General features: G+C 48.7%; 1 protein-coding gene across 2 annotated transcripts in view; it reads right to left on the minus strand.

Moving 5' to 3' along the window:
• Nucleotides 1-17,985, minus strand: part of ddx10 (DEAD (Asp-Glu-Ala-Asp) box polypeptide 10) — a 116,454-nt gene that overhangs the window by 91,978 nt on the left and 6,491 nt on the right. For both annotated transcript variants that reach the window (XM_064352426.1, XM_064352427.1), the window contains exons 9-11: nt 17,430-17,518; nt 13,027-13,124; nt 1,605-1,692 (exon numbers count right to left, since the gene is read on the minus strand). In XM_064352426.1, the coding sequence (XP_064208496.1) occupies nt 1,605-1,692; nt 13,027-13,124; nt 17,430-17,518 (275 nt within the window). The remainder of the gene's footprint in view (nt 1-1,604; nt 1,693-13,026; nt 13,125-17,429; nt 17,519-17,985) is intronic.

Genomic DNA, 17,985 nt, shown 5'->3' on the forward strand with positions numbered 1-17,985 from the left:
ACAACGGGTATTCGCAGTTGTTGTTAAGCAGAAGGCAGCACCAGGATCGTGACTGTTGAGAAGTAATCATTCCCTATTTCCCCCCTCTCTCAGAGAGATCTCCAGCTTTGTTTGAGGCGGTAATTATCGCCGTGACGACAGAAGCGAGCGTTACCGACGAAAGCAGACGGCTCGGCTCCTGAACCGCCGTAGCCTCTGTTATTAATATGTAGCGAAGGCTCTTTTTTTATAATGAACGCCGCGGGAACGGCGCCAGGGTTTGTTCACCGCGAGCGAAATTTGTTTCAGGAAGCCGCGCGCGGATGACTGGGGGGACGGGGGGGGGGACGGGGGGGGGGAAGGTGCCCGAAACTGAACGAATGGCTTTAATTAAACATTGTAATGAAATGGCGGGGAGGCATTAACCGAGGGATAATCGACTCAATTAAGTTTCAGTGGCCGGAGCCAATAGCCAGGGGCCCTAGGGGAATCGCAAGGTGTTCTTCGCACCCTGTAGGGGGGCTCTAATGTGGGGACAGGAGAGGCACTGCCGCTTTCAAAATGGCTGCTCCTAACTTCAGAGAGCACACCACAGCTCATTAGAGGTAGACTGTTTACAATCTCTCATTCAAGAAGTGATTATACATAATGCTCTATTAATAATCACATGCAATCCTCCATGACACGTGCAATAATAAGCATACGATACACGCCTTCATGAATGAATTATTGAAAATATGCAGGTTATATCTCCAATTTCCCATACCATTTAACAATATTGGCATGCTAAGCCACAGTAGCACTCCTCTGAGACAGTTTATTAAAATTAATGTTTTAACTAATTGAACAACCATTACTTTAATGCAACCATTTGGTAACGTCAGAGATATTAAAGCTCATTAAGGGTAATCACTTATCCTCGCCCATACTGGATATCCAGCAAAGTAGCTAAATTGGGCAAACTAACATTAGCAAGCTAGACAGCTAACTATCTAGGGATAATAGTCGGTCTAATGTTAATTTCTGATTTGAATGTGGGTGTCTGATGGGGATAACTGAGGTTAGGCCTTCGGAGACAGAGCTGGGTAGGCTTTCGTGGTCTGAAATCTGACAGTTATTCCCCTCTCACTGAAGTGTGTGAAATGAAATCCTATAAACTACAAACATGGCCCCCCAGAGCCAGCGCACCATGGAAAAAAACCCCTCTGGGAACCACTGCACATGTCATCTGTTACCTTTACAGGGATGTTGATGGTTAAGAGTGCCTCAGAGAACCTTTAATCTGCCTGCCCCCCGCCCTCTTCCCACACAGAAGAGAGCCAAGGAAGCCATTTGGAATCTGGCCAGCGCATTTCACACATACAGGCATTCTGTCCAGGGCTCCATCAGGATTATGATTTTTTGAATAAATTACACACAGGCGTACATTTAGATTGGTGGAACCACGGTCAAAACACGAGTATAAACTGAAACATGAAAACTCTCCACAAGGTTACGATCAGTCAGAGAGTTGGCGGAGTCGGTGAGAGTAGTCGCTCAGGCCGGCCTCTGACCCAGTTTCTACATCCACCCTCCGGAGGTCCTGACCACCCGTGCCGTGCCCTCACCCGCCCCCCCCCACTCACCCTCTGAGCCCGCTCCTTCTGCTCCTTCTCCTGGGCCAGGAAGGCCTCCAGCTTCTGCTGCACGCTGTTCAGCTTCTCCGGGTTCACCCTGGAAAAAAAGGACGTCCCACGTTACTCCCCAAACCCGGGGGCCACGCACCGACACAGTCCCCTCTGCGTGATCCTGAACACCACCGCCCCCACTCCCCCTCCCCCACTCCCCCCTCTCCCTCACCCCCGGGTAGTGCTCACACAACGCGGGCCCTTTCAGACGCGTCACACGGTCTTAAACACGCATCTGATTGGGCGCCCTTAATTGGGCGCAGCAGGCGAGCCGCACATTAAATCGGCTCGGTCCCGGCGGGGAGCCGTGGTGCACGCAGGCTGCCGGCAATTAACCAGTTTAGCAGCGAGTCCCTTAAGGGATCCGCTCGGAATGACAAATTACCCGTAAAAGACTCGACGCGTAATCGTAAATACCCAGCGCTGGGTAACCCAAAAATCACATGGAAATGTGAGGGGGAAAAATGTACGGCACGCATACCGTTATTAGTCCATTTGGCTGAATCCCAAAATGGTCAAAACACAAATGTAGCACAGTAAACGTGACTGGAAACTAGTGTGAGTGAATAGTAATGCCCTTGCATTTCTCAGACGGTATCTAAACAGCCAGTCTAACACATATAAATGATGTGACCAGGCAACAGGCTATATTAGCAAGGGATGTGAACATTAGAACAGTCTGAGCTAGTTGCATTCTAGTTTTCAAAAGAGCAAAAGCATACTAAAGGGCCAACCTGTATTGTATTATGTTAGGTCTGGAGACCAGTTGTAGAGGGACTTGATTTGCAGCCTTAATACTGGCTCGCCTATAGAAAATGACAATATTAACTTCCATGTTTACCAGGGGCCCTGCTAGATGTGCAGGCAAGTATACAACCGATGTTTGCTGCACTCATATCTCATACTGATAGCTACGACAATAACAATTTTGTTTACTTTTCATAATTTAATATTCAGGCGTGACTGACTCAGAATTTTCAGTAGGGCTATATTCAGTATTTGGAGGACATAACAGGACAGCAGCTAACCAAAAAAAGTTACTTTCCTTTAAATGTAAATAACAAAAAACTTCTTTGGAGAACTTAGGTTGTTCAAGTACACCTACAAGTGACAAGAATGCAAATGATAAAAAAACTAGCACTGCAGTACTGAGTCTTTTTCAGACGCCAGTCATAACTGCAATGCGAACACAAGCTATCAGCATCAAACACGGGAGGAACGGCATAATGAGGAGACAGACAGTCAGAAAGACATCATTTCCCCTTCCCAAACGAGCAATAGGGATAAGTAGTCTCAATAACAATAATCTCCTCGATTGTGTATTCTGTCCATTGAGTATTCTTTTTCACTTTAGCTGTGCCAGGCTAGACGTGAAACCGTGCTGTCGATACAAAGCGCCTCCTGAACTGCGAGCGTTAGCATGCTATTTGCAAAAGCAACGCAGCTAGTCTCGTTCGGCGCATCAATGCTGAAACCCCATTGGTTTAAATGCCGAAGCGAGCTGCGGATTCCGAGCTCAACACACACTCCTGCGTCTGCGGAAAAAGCCGACGCGACAGAAACGTGGCGCGATCCCTCGCCACCCGCGCCGCGCACGCTCCCTCCCGTCGGAGCGAGGATTTATTCCCCCCCCCGGTCCGAGCCGAGCCGACCCACCGCGGCGTGACGGAGGACGGGCGCGCCGGTTCCGCGGGACGGGTCGCATTTAAAAAAGGGCCGTTTCACGCTCCATTACCCGCCCCTGTGTCAGAGGAGACGGCGCCGTAAATCCAGAACGGACAAGGCCGGGCCGGGCCGGGCGGGGCCGAGACACGGTCCCCTAAAGCACAACCGCAGCCAAATCGCGGGCGGGGGGGTGCGGGGGGTGGGGGCGGGGGGTTTGGGGGGCAGCTACAGAGAGAGCAGCTTTGCACGGCCAGCCGATTAGCCGGCAGGCCTTGTGAGCTTTGGAGAAAAAAAAAAAACTTCAGAACGCTTAGTGAAATGCGAAAAATGAGGTCATCGATGCTGGTGAGCTTATTTCTCTCCGCCAACGAAACTTTAACAGAACGTTCAGCTTCGAAGGAAGGGAAAAATGCTTTGATGAGAAAGGTGACGTCAGCCAACGAGACATTGGCCTGCCTCGAGGGTGGTGGTGGTGGGGGAAGGGGGGGGGGGGCAGGGTTGGGGACACAGCGTTAGTATAAAGTTCTCAACACAGAACACCCTCATTTTCTTTGACATTTAACATTTAAACACTGGCCATGCAACAGGGGAAGAAATGAATGTGGGGATTTAAAAAACTTAAAAAGCTTCCATCGGCTTGAGAGAATTTTTTGTTGAAGCTTGCGCCCGGTTGTGGAACAACAGTGAAGAGCAGTCACTTAAAACTGATAAAATAAGAGCCCAACTGCATTATCTTGTTTCAGTGTTTCACCACCACCATCTTTATAGTGTGACTGTATTGCGGATGCTAGCCCTGCAGGCTCAGGAGAAAGATACCGCAGTGGAAGCAGCGCTAGCACGCGCGGCGCCACCGTGATCAGAATCAACCCGAGGGAACCGGAACGCCGGGCCGGAGAAGAAATCCTTCGCCGGCTGAACGGCCACAGGAAATTGGAAAGCGCTCCGCGGCGAGGTGGTGAAAATGAGCATTCGCCAGGGAACGCTGCGAAAACGCGGCTTCTCCCGCGGTCGGAAAAGCGCGCCGGACCCCATACGGAAGCCCTAATTCAAATTCATGGGCCGGCCCGCGGTTAGTTGCTGATGAAAATTGGAATGTGCGCTCGGAACAGGATGAGCAGTGAACGGTGAGCAGATCAGCAGTCACATCAGCAGTATACCACCCCCCCCCCCCACCCCCACCACCACCACCACCACCACCACCCCCCTGCGGGCAGTCAAGGGTAGGCTGAAGTGCCGGGATTCTGGACCCAACCCAACGCTCACCCCCCTCCCCAACCCCCTCAACGCATTGGGGAACCCCCAGGGTACCCCCCTTCTACACCCAAAACGAGCGGGAGGTCGCATTCCAGAGCCAGGCAGAGCCGCTCAGGTAGGCCGAGTTCGGTCCCACAGAGAGCAGCCGGCCTCCAGTCAGGATCTCAGAAGCTGCATAATTCAGCAGGACCTGCCGCCACGAGCGCGGCGGTCGCCCCTGGCGGACGCGTCTTCTCCGACTCCGCCTCCGCTCCTCGGAAAAGCAGGGCGGGCGGAAGCTGGGGATTGTGGGATTGCGCCTTGCGCTCCGCCGCTCTCTCAAAACTCTATCTTTGCTTTTTTATTTTATTTTTTACATTTATTGTTAATTTATGAGGATGTAGAAGAGCAGAAGCAGTGATCACACAGAGGCATCTTCGCATTACCAAGCTTCTCAACCAATCACAAAACAAGCCATTTCAAGAGTTAAAAGCACATCGTCAAATGCTGAAAAGGGGGTTTCAAGGACATTGGTGCTCTGTGCTTGAACACCTACACACACACACACACTCACCACACACACACACACACACACACACACACACACTCACCACCCCCACACACACACACACACACACACACACACACACACACACACACACACACACACACACACACACACACACACACACACCCACACACACACACACACACACACACACACACACACCTTTTTTCTGTGTTTCGGAGGCGAATGGTTTACAGCGAAGGACCTCCTGCCCCCGAATTCCTTTAGCACTTCTTTATGACCACCACCTGAAATGACCGAGTTTGTGCTGTTCTTTTAGAAAAACAGGCCAAGCGTTCGTCTCCTACCATCCCTCAATGCCACGCTGCTACAAAAACCACAGAAGCTCACAGAAAACACCATCAGCCCTCAGAGCAATGCACCCTCCATTCATTGTGCTAACTGCTATAATATCATGGCATTATAGCATTTAGCAACAGATCACTTCGTTGACACATGATCATCTCAATGCCATCAGCACAGTATAAACAACCTAGGAATTAAGGCATCCTAAGGCAACTAAATTCATACATATATTTTTTTACTGGAAAACTGAAATGCGGTTTCTTGTGTCAACATCGCCCAATCACGAGTCATCATAAGCTGATCCGCGGTACAAACTCCTTCGACTGCAACATTCCTGCCATTATTGTTCTGAGGATTTCTACCTGCCTCACCGGGTTACTTTCTTAAGTCAAATGAAACCTGGCTTTGATCTGATCAGGGGGCACGGGCCCGCAAACAGTACACAATCAATTTAAGTTAAGAGGTAGGATTAACAAACATGCAAATAATGCTACGATACAAGTTTGAGAAAATACAAAGCGTTTAGAATCATGATGAGCTGCACATATATAGTAGCGTGTTTCAGCAGTTGTTATTCATGCTGCGGAATAGCACTTACTCCTGGAGTAATATTCTCAATCACATCTGATATTGCCTTTTTATTTAATCTGTTGAATATACAGCGAGTCAGTTGACACTTCAATGAAAGCAGCGAAACCTTCTGTGAAGCTGAGAAAGAACCGTTTTGAAGTCCACCACTTAGTCGGGGTTTCCGTTTACGCTGCTCGTTCAAGGAGGCGAGTTTCGTCTCGAGTAAGAAAAACACTTTCATTTCAGTTTCTCAAGAAAAGGAATTTGATTTGGAGAAGTAGTCGAGCAGGACGTAAGAGCTGTCCAGTCTGATGAATAAACCAGATGAATGTATGGTGCACTTTGTATCGTAATGTACCCTCAATGACAGCTGAATTGGGTGCAGTTACTGGTGTGGCAGCTTCATACAACTGGCTGTGGAGGCCTTAGGGCGCGGTCACACGTGTGCGAATGCAGGCGAATGACCGTCGCATGCCAAGGAGAAATTCCTATTTTGTAGCGCCGAACGTGGGCAGTGCAGGATGTGACGCACATGGAAATCAGTTTGCTGATTTGCAGTCAAGTGAAGCCAGCTAACAAAATACCGCGAAATATGAGTCTCCTCCATCCTGGCTCACTAAGAAAACTACAGCCAACTACAGCCAAGTGGGGTCAACCACACACACTTCTTTGCTATTGGTCGAGGCTGCGAATTTGCCGGTCAAAGTTCACCAAAGTTGAACTCCACGCAAAGCGAAGATGCGAATTTGCTTAGCCACCGGAAGCGAATGTTTTATTCGCCCCTTCGCTCGCATAGAATGGAAGAGAACGGGAGGTGAATATTCGCCGATGTTAATTTCGCGCACGTGTGACCGCGCCCTTAGCCCAGAAGCAAATTCACAAAAAAATAAAATAATAATAATAATTTCACTACAAAAAACACATTTCCCTCAGCACTCAAACCGAACAACAGACTGCCACAGGAGCCCACAAACAGAGGACTGTTACAGTAAGAGTCCTGGGAGAGGAAACTCCGGAACCCAACAAGCCACTTAACCCGAGGGCTTCCGGAAGCATCTGCAAACGGATGACATGCTAAGTGGGGAAGGCTGAGCCACTGTACTGTACACAGCACACAGTCGTGAGTGACCGTTAGCAGAGGCTCCAACCGCACTGCTATTCGCTGTGGGGCCCATTAGCCTTTGACCCTGCAACAGAAAGGCTGCAGTGCACATTGTCATAAACTAGCTGTTTTGCTAAATCTGGCACCTTCGCAAGACACAATGCTAGCGCGGGTACACTGTCCGTTCTCCCAGGAAATTAATTTCGGCTTCAAGCAGATAACAGGGCTCCGCGCGGCCGATGGTCGCAGGGTACCGCACGCGCCTAGTCTCAGTTTCCATGGTAACATCTGTATCTCTGGAACCGGTCACCCGTCTGATGCGCTCCCACCCCCCCCACCCCACCCCCCCAACCATCCCCTTGGGACAAAAGGCACTGAACTCCATCAATCGACGGGACTCTCGAATCAGCGCTCGGATCAATGAGAGGTGCCCGGGCCTCGCCCCCGGCCCGCGGTAGCGTCAGGGTTCACAGGCCAGGGCGGAGAGAGGCGAAAGTGTTCTTTTGTCATCCGCGGCGACATACCGCGAGGCTGTGTTAACCATTTCCCAGGGTGCACTGCGTCCACGATAGACGCAGTAGGCGTAGACGAAGGAGTCGAAGGAATATTCAGACCGTCGGCGGTGCCTACCTTCACCGTCACGACTCGCCCCAACCTTCAAGAAGCGCTGAGAATAGACGTCAACGAAGGTTATCTGAAAGCCATCTGTCAGTTCATTCGACGGTTTCGCTCGGGTGACACATTTCGGAGATATTCCAATACGAAACACAGCCGGGCTGATTTCAATTTGCCACCGAAAATCCCCAAAAGGCTGCGAAAAATTACAGGGCTGAGAAGCTTAGCTTAATTAATCTTTCAGTGGAAGCTTCTCGCATAATCATTTAAAACCATCGCCGGGGAGACATTAACCTGAAGCTCATCTGAAGGCACCTGATCTCCGCGCACAAAGGCTCCGGTAACAGAGGCGGGCCCCCGTTTCTAATTTAAGCGCAACAATGAAACCTGCTTTCGCTGTCATAAAGGGGCGTGGCCGAACCTTACGGAAACGTCCTCCCGGACGGCGACGGGACGCACGCTACGCCTGACGGTGCCGGGGGGAAAGCAGTCCGCTTCCCGAGCGTGACGCTCGTTCCCACGACAACGTAATTAATGCCTCAAATTAAAAAAAAAGTAAGGGGGCTTTCGGAGAAAAGCAAAGTTATTCCATCCAGCACTGAGCCACAATGGGTAGAATAGGGCATCAGTACTGACAGGGGTAAGAGGAGGAGTGATTTCTCCAGTTACCAAACTCGTGTGAGAGGCTACGTTAGCTTCCATTTGCTAACAAAGGGGGGGATCATGCTCCCCAAGGAGGCGCTCGCTTTGATTCGCTGATATGGACTGTGGTGGGCCTGAACGAGGAAATCGACGTCCAATACTATTACCTCGGCTGCCAAAAATGTTCCAAATAAGGCAAGACGTGCAGTGCAGTGCAGTCCCTAGGGTGGCCGAATCTAAAGCCATATACAAATACCCTCCCCACAACCCCCACCCCCACGCTGTTGGGGGTTCGATCCGCCGCCAAGGTGCTTTCTGTACAGTCATCCCATCGCTGTCTGCAACCCTCTCTATTTTCCCCTCGTCTGAATAAAGTATTAAAAACACAAAAGGAGCTAGAAACAGCATCGGTGTAATGTGCTGCACCTCAATGTCAAATAGCAGTCAGAGTCGGTGCAAATATTTCTCTGAAGGGTCAGTCAATTCACCTGAACCCGCTGTTCACTTCACAAACCACGGATTGGACGTCAAACACGAGAACAAATGATGCTTTTTTATGATCTTGCAGACCCGATCCTCCACAGCAAAAACCCAACCGTGACCGTTAAGAGCTTCTAAAACAATTGCTCAATTTTCAAATTTGAAAACAGTCCCCGTAGATAATTAGAGTAGGCAGCCAGATAAATTGGGCAGTACCCAGTAATTTTCCTCTCTCGCACAGCAAAACCTTTTCTCTGGCAGACACGTCAACAAGAAAAAATTCAAAACAGAAAAGCGGAATAAAAAAACCGACTGGAAAAGCTTCTACTGCTCATGGGTTAAGATCCTCACTTATGCAGTCGTACAAGCACAGGAAAAACCGCGGCATTGACCTATGGAAATAAAACTTCTAATTTTGGAATGGAATTCAGCATTCCAAGGCATAACCTAATTCAATGCAACGCAATACGCCGCATTTGAGCAGTGAACCTTAAGCAAAGTTCAGTCTTTCTTTCGCAGGCAAAATAACTGAGCTGGGTGTGTACACGTTGATTGACATTTATCACGGCCAGGAGCTTGAATGAGCTGGCTGTAACTCAGAAGGCCTTGGAATGCGCATCCCTTCTCGGTTCCGATCCAGCTACCACGCTTCTTCCAAAAATGCGCCGACATCAATCGCTTGGACCGCCTGCAGCATCGGCGAGGTGAGAAGAAGCTCGGGAAGACGCGGGACGCGCTCGACGCGCCGGGAGACAGAGGGCTACGGTCGGCAGGGTGGTAGGCGCACAATTTAAGAAGAGCGCCTCGTGTGGTCGATCGCGCACGCGCGGTTTGCCTGCGTCAGCGATGCTGGGACTACGCAGCTCAGCTGGAGTGGGCTGTAGAATGGAACACAGCCTATCGGCCTGGCCTATGAGTAAAATTGGAGAAAATGAAAATACACAGAGATTATAAAATAAAAATAAAAAAGAATAAACGAGCACCTCACAAAGTGCACACAGAAGGTGGTGACGATAATTACTTGCTCAAGTTCATTAAACATTCATAAATGTGCTGGAATAAAGGAAACTTTTTAAATGTACTTCATTTTGCATTCAACAAAATGTACATCTCTTCAGAGGACTTAATTTTTATACTACTTAAACATTGATACTTTTTTTACATTCATTTTTTACACTTAAATACAATATAATGCTGGGCAAACAAGCAATAAAATGACAAAATGTGGAAAAAGAATTTTTACAAAGCAGAGTCTGCCCTTTTTAAAATCGGACAAGCAGTGGTGTAACAGTTATGTAATAAGGCAGGCGGACGCAGTAAAGTAGCCACGGTCTAGCTGAGTAAGTGGAGACAGTGATTTGAGGGGAATATTTTAGGCCACAGAAGAAACTGGGACGCGGTCACACACAAGGTGAGAGACAGACAGACGGACAGACGGTGTCGAAGGCCAGAAGGATTACTGCAGCCCACTTAACGTCCAACTGCAGGGTGGACCTACATTGTGGGAAGGGGGAATGGGAGAAACTGTATTAATCCTATAACTCGAAACAAAGCAGGTTCTTTTTCAAGGCCTGGGAGTCATACTCTCACCAAAATGTTATTACCTCTCAGCCACACACCCCCTCAACCTTCTCCCTCCCTGTACAGAACTCAATTCCATCAGTCTTTCCAAGAGATAGAGGGCATTCGGGAAATGGCTGCAGGTCAAACAGGTTCGACCGAAGGGCCTTTTCTTTAACTTAACTTCAGAGCCACTGAGTCACCACTAAGCTCATTGCATTACTTCCTCTGAACAGATTATACATTTTTTAGGTCTGTTTACTCAAAAATGCCCTTTACTTTCACCGTGGCTCCCCTGACCCCCTTTTGGTATCTTTTTCCTCTTTCTTTCTTTCCTTTTGGATAACACGATGGGTATGACAGAGCAAGGTTATGCGTCTAGCTGTACATTTTTTTTTGGTACAATACAAATCGCTGTGTGTCAGGTTAATATTACCCATTATATATAGGCCTCTGTGCCTTCTCGGTTATACCACATTTTGTTATATTCGTGAGAGCAACTCCACTACTGTTCATTGTTCTGGAAAACAACATCTGCCAAGTGACAGTAACGTAATGCAATGAGTTGGCTGGCTTGACTTCTCAATGCATCAATCCATAATACCCAGATGGAGTCCACTATTCACATTTTGTAATGTTCCTTTCCTACCATGTTAAGTTATGTTTTGAAGAGATGACGTTGCACAGGGCCAGTTATGTTGCTATGGATAGGGTGTGAGGTGCTGTGCGTTTTAATCTTTTATTATGTAGTCTTCAGGGTTTTTGCACTTTTTACCTTTCGACCGCTCTTTGTCGATAATGGAAATAATGTTGTACACCATTTGCAACATAACTAAAAATTGCTGTTAGAACATCAGCCGGATAACGCTAATGGTCAGTCTAAATTATAAATGTACCGTTTACGAAGATATGCCCCCAGGGGCGTCGTAGTGGGGGGGGGAAGTGAGACTGACTACCAAGGGCCCGAATGGGGGGAGGGCCCTCGAAAAGCCAGGAACGATGAATGAGAGACATGGATCAAGAGAGGAAGGGGGCCCACAGAGACTGCTTTTGTATAGGGCCCAGAATTTTGTGCTACACCCCCTGTATGCACCCAATTTAGTCTCAGCGGTAATGATCAGCAGATTTAATGTCTCAGTGACTCACTTATGCAAGCTGCCAGTCTGGCTGACAGTTGCCATGTTTTATTCTTCAAAGGCACTCTAAAAAGCAAAAAAGCATCTCTAATTATCAGCATCAACCGCCAATCTATTTTGCTTCTACTTGAGTAAAACTACTGCAACTGCACACACACAATAATGAAGTGTAAACAAATACGCACATTCTTCTCTTTCTAGGGTGCAGGTGACACAATGTGCTCTCAGGCTACTATTCAGTTGCTTTGACTTGGGAGTGTGAGGAAATGTTGCGGCCGACAGAAATTTAACCCAGAGGATAAATAGATGACCAATGGCGGTGACATCAGCTGGATTAATTACACCTCGCGTCCACTTGTGCCTCCGCTGCGCGTATACGCGAACACGTCCGGGCGCCGGCGTCTTCGGAGGAAGCGGCCGTTCCGCAAGCGTTCTGCTTATCGCGGGCGAGAGACGGCGATTGATCCACGGCGGGGCTTACGAAACAAAAGATAAATCCCCGGGCCCGCAACGCCGGGGGGGGGAAGCCGCGCGGCGATCGATCCGAGAGCAGGGGGCCGCGTCGGCGCGGCGAAAACCATGCCGCCAGTCAGAAGGCTTATCGCCGTTTAGCCAGAGCGGTCTGAAGTGCCTCCTGCGTGTTCCAAGTTCCCGGGTGGGCGGGCCCAGCTGGCACAGATACAGTACAGAGTCTTCCTTTTTCGAGTGTTTTATTACCCAAAAAATACCAGCGATCTCATTGTACGCACGTAAATGCACAGCTATCAAAATATCTTTGAATGACATCTCCTGAAGCCTGCATATCTATACTTACTCCTCACCGGCAGTCTTAACTTAAAAGGTGCCCTAAAGGGACAGAGAGTTTTGCATGTATCTATCTGTTGATTTAACCCCACTCACAGTACAGGCCCCAATAAAGTAAATATCCACATTTGCAACGTCACATCATTGACCTCAGTTCAACATTTCAATTCTAATTCCATGGAGAAAATGGGACAGGCATGGAAATAATGGCATGGGATAGACATACAGAAATTTACTGCACGGGAGCATGGGGTAATGGGACTGTGCAGGGAGCACAGGGTAATGAGACCGTGCAGGGAGCACAGGGTAATGAGACTGTGCAGGGAGCACAGGGTAATGAGACTGTGCAGGGAGCACAGGGTAATGAGACTGTGCAGGGAGCACAGGGTAATGAGACTGTGCAGGGTGCATAGGGTAATGAGACTGTATGGAGCACAGGGTAATGAGACTAAATAGCACAGGGTAATGAAACCGTGCAGGGAGCACAGGGTAAAGAGACTGCATGGAGCACAGGGTAATGAGATTGTGTAGTACAGGGTAATGACTGTGTGTAGCACAGGGTAATGAGACTGCATGGAGCACATGGTAATGAGACAGTGTAGCCCAGGGTAATGAGACTGTGTGTAGCACAGGGTAATGAGATTGCATGGAGCACAGGGTAATGAGACTGTAAGTAGCACAGGGTAATGCAGCACTCACTGGATCTTGTTGATGGGGACCTTTCTCTCCTGAAGCTGTGCTATCATCCCCTTCTCCTCCGAGGGCAGAAGCACCAGCAGGGCCTCCCCGCCCTCCTTGTACCTGAGGGACGGACAGACGGACAGACAAACAGAAAGAGCGGTTCGTCACGCCCTGTCAGAGCAGAGAGAAAGGACGGCACAAACCCTTCCAAAATAACAGCGGAGGCGAGCAGGTTAGCGCGAAGGACGTCAGCCAAAATCCATTTACAGCCTGAAACAAGTTTTTATATCTTTTTAAGTACTTATGTACTTAAAAACAACCTGAAGTTGGCTCCCATTTCTCCCCAGCCGTACATTCAATTCTTAAAAGAAATCGCAGCTTAACTCGGGCTTACTCACTATAAAATAGTACATTTTATACCGTTACATTTAAATGGACAACATAAGAGACGGAGGCATTAAACGGTTCTGAGGAATCCACAAGGCCTGGTTACTACGCTGCTGATCTGGAAGCCAGGGTAGGTGGGGGTGGGGGGGGGTGGTGCCCGTTTCCATGGCGCCTGTTGCGCAGGAGACGGCTAAAGCCCTCGCTTCGGCTTGCGGGGCGAGCGAACGAGCGAGCACCTGGTGCCACCGGCCCTCGCTCGCCCAGGCGCTGACAGCTGGCTGAGCGCAGGTGCGTCGGTTTTTAGGGGGGGAGAAAGAGAGAGAGAGAGAGAGAGAGAGAGAGAGAGAGAGAGAATTCCTCCTCTCGCTCCCCCGGGGAGCCTGGGACAAGCACGGTCAGGCTCCCTCAGCGTTGCCGGGAGAACAGCCACGCCCCCGGGAGCGGCAGCTGCAGCGCGAGGATTCCGGCGTCCAGGCCGCGCGGGGGGGGGGGCGGAGGGGCACGTCCCGCGCACGACGCGCCGCGCCCGCGGGAAAGATAACCGCGCCGCCGCGGCGAAAGAAACGCGATAAGAACTCCCGTTCCAGATCGCTGTCGAGCGGAGAGCGAAAACAACGCGCTGCAGTGAAGCGGACACGGGCCTTCATCCTTATTTTAATTCTTTATTTCTTTACGCCATCACTGGGGTGCTGAAGCGTTAAACGGACACACAGACAGGAAAAGAGTGGCAGTGAAAGAAACTAGGTCAGCGGTACCATCGACCTAGGACCAAAACAAGCAAGATGGCCGACGGTATTAGGCGTAGCCGCCAACAGGGGTGGACACCGATGTTTCGACGCATTCAGTCCAGAAAACAGATTTCGAAAACCGAGCACGTTTCTCCACGAGACGTCGTGTTTAACTCACTGAATCCAAATTCAATTCAGTTTGAATGGAAATGGAATTTCAGCTAAATGGACTCCAATCCCAGTTACCACCGTTAGCACTCGTGGTAGAATTTGCCATCTGACTGCAGCACACTTCAGACGGGAGCAAACCCAACTCCTTCAAAACTTTATCAGAAATAAGATCGTATCAGTTTTTAGCCTGGTTGAGATACAGTCAGCCTTTTCATACATTATATATGCATTATGTAGAGAGAATTACAACACTCACACTTGCAATGCTGTATTAAGCCAATTTTTAGTCAAGAAATATGCCGCATTGACTTTTTTTCCTCACTGAAATAGTTTCATTTCACTGACTTTGGGGTAATCCATCTACGATTATTGCCATGAGTAATCAAGCTCATGGCTGAAATAAAAAGTTTTATGTGTGAGGTAAACCAATGTAACCGCACAAAACTCCAAGCAAATAATCAATATGACACAATAAAGGTAAATCTCTCTGGCATCCCGGACTCAAGTATCATCAGAGGGCTTTGTTTCATTTCCCAAACAGCTACAAGCCAACGACGCAGCACGTGGAGAGCTGGGCCCTGTTTCAGGAAGCAGGATTACTGGGTCAGCTGGATAACTGCACTGAGTAAAACCCGGAACTCACCTAAATCTGGAACATGGACTGTTCTGGGTTTTACTCAGCGCAGTTATCCAGCTAACTCAGTAATTCTGCTTCGTGAAACACCCCCCTGCAATCCCTGCAAACGTGCTTAGAAATACACCCCAACCAAGACACCACATGGGGACGCCAAGCCTAATAAACCGATATCAGTCATTGAGTAAAGCTTGTGCTGGAATTCTCCGGAAAACTGGGGCTTGTTTTCCAGTGGAAGCTGGGTCATTCAGCCAGTGGGATTTGTGTGGCGAGATAGGCCAGTTTCCGACGGACCGGTCACATGACCTCCGCTCATTCCAGAATGAATCCCAGCCAGTGAGGACCAGCCAGGCGCCAGCCCCTCGTAAAACCCTCTTTTCAAATCTCACTTTGTACGTCGTGGAGGAGCTTTAAGTATCGCCGGCTTGTGCCAAGCAGCCGGCTCTTCTTCTCCTGCGCTGCCAAACTGGACCCAACACGACAGCCGAGCCAATCAATCCTCATTGGCCCCCATTACGAGGCCTAGAGCCCGCCCCGGCCTAACCAGGGTCCGGTCCGGGTCCTGTGACTCACCGCTGTTTTTGTCCGTGTCTCTGCGGATATGTCGATTCAAGATGGCCGCCCCACCCCCCCACCCCCCCCGAAACGTCTCTAAGGAGTAAAAGGGGCGCAGGTGGGCTTTGCAAGTGTTCAGTGCAATAATGAAGAGGGGCGACAAAATCGCATTTGAGCGTCGTTCCCCAGCACTGATGCAAAAATCGAATGGACGCAGGGCCCTCAAACGTCACACCCCATTAAATTCCACCCGCCGTCAAACCCTCTCGTACCCAGCTCAGAGGGAACGGCTCGAAAAAGAAGCACGTTCTCAAAAAAGGTTTCACAATTAATCTGCAGCAAGAAGAAACAAACTGAAAAAAAAAATAGCAGTTATGTAACTCTTAATCTCGAAACGCTGATCGAAAAGCACTCAGGGGACAGTCCGCCGTCTGCCAGAGGCCTGGGGCGCTCGAGATTCCGTGATTCCGCGATTCCGTGCCGCCGAGCGTTCCGCACCTGGGCACTGCGGGCCACTGCGCGAGCCGCCATCGCGAATATCTGCCTTCATTACCGGGGACGGCAGATACGGGGGAAAATGACTGAGAGCCGAAATGGATTCCCTCCTCTTGGTGATTAATATTAATACAGATTCCCTCCTCTCTGATTGGGAGGCAGAGGAGTCTGGCTTTGAGCTGTGTGTGTGGGTGGGGGGGGTGGGGGGGTAGGGGGAGTTCAATATTAGCCTGAAAGGCTTCAGGTAGCGAAGGCCAACTTCGGAGGACAAATTGTCTCCAAATATATCATTCTGCTGAATCCTTTCTGTCCCCGCGGTACGAACGGGTGTGTTAAATTACCCTAAATGTGTAAGCCGAGTTAAAGCTTCATTTTGAAAAGGTTATGGTGATAGCGAAAGACTGCGGTGAAGATAGATTTCCTTGCGTTTCATACCACACAAAAAAGCCTGGTGGTGATCACCAATAATTACTGAAATAATAATTAATACTAATGTAATGCTCCAATTAAATTTAAGGAGAAGATATGATATCTTTGGAGCATAAATGAACTAATTCAAGAGCAGAGGCATATTAGCATAAATACAGATATACTACAATAAGCATCGCAAAGCACCGATAACCCAAAAGTATAACACTACGGAGGTATGCAATCGTATATCATTGCCATGGTCTCACTGCAACGTTTAAGTCAGGTTCTATTGAATCATCATCTATTCAAGCTAACCACAGAAGTGATATACATACAAATGAAGCCCTCCCTTTAGCCTGCCTGACTTCAGCACGTTCAGGCAATGTAAAGAGGACCGTGAAGGAGGACAATACGTTCGATAATGCCATGCTGCCATCTAGCGGCACCTCTTGGTAAGTACATGTTCTGCACGGAGATGGGGGTGAAATCACTGGCCTTTAATTAGTGGGATGACATGGCTATAAACAGAATCACACACTTTCTCCCAGACAAAGAAATACCAGGAAGTAGGGCTCAGGAAACGATTGCTTCCAGGAAGTATTTAGCCTACTAGCACAGGGAGGTGCATCTTAGATTTCTTCCAACAGGCAAGACCCTTTGTATCTGTCGTCGTTAACATTCATTTGTTCATTGCGTCAATATTGTCACCAACTAGCTCCTACAACGATATGGCCATTCATACTTTTAACATTTTATTATCTGTATTATCTGTATCTTCCTTTTCACGTTTTGTATCAAATTTAATGGGGGACATTTTATCTACCAGTGCAACTAAAGGTAAGTATACATCCTCCCTTGAATAGTTTTCACACACTTACATGGAAATGAATTTATTAATTTAAAAAGTGATCACTTTCTCCTCCAACTGTATTAATATTAATCACCAACGACCGTGAGCAGCCAAACTACCAACACAAGCGCTATACCATTCGGAATAGTGCTTTCCCCTTTTTTAGGCCAAGGTGGCGGATTTCCGGAAGGTACCTGGCAGTTCGTCCCACTCTGTGGATGTAGGTGTTGGCATCTTCTGGGCAGTCAAACTGAAGGACCCAGTTCACAGCAGGGAAGTCTGTGGGGCAGAGCAAATCACTACACTAATATCACCTCACCAAGTATGGATGAACACTGGAAAAATGTGTCTCGACTATGACCACTGTAAATATATGAGTATTTTGACAGGCATTTTAGGCCTAAGTGGACAGCCAGTGCTGGTTTCCAAGATGGCTGAAATATACCTTAGAACAAGGCTGCCCAGCCCTGTTCCTGGAGAAACCTGTCGGTTTTCATTTCAACCCTAATTTGGCACACCTGATTCTACTAATTAGCAGCTCAATGAGATCTCTGGCTGTTGAATGAAGTGTGCTTGGTTAGTGTTGGAGTGAAAATCTAGAGGATGGAAAATCTCCGGGAACAGGGTTGGGCAGCCCTGCCTTAGTACATCTGTACCACTGGAAAGAAAAACTAAAAAGGGGAACAACCCTTTGACTGAAACAAACAAGCATTGTGTGATTTCAGCACGTGCAAGAAACACATACT

The sequence above is a fragment of the Anguilla rostrata genome, chromosome 9 (assembly GCF_018555375.3).
Source record: "Anguilla rostrata isolate EN2019 chromosome 9, ASM1855537v3, whole genome shotgun sequence".
In the NCBI taxonomy this organism is placed as follows: domain Eukaryota; kingdom Metazoa; phylum Chordata; class Actinopteri; order Anguilliformes; family Anguillidae; genus Anguilla; species Anguilla rostrata.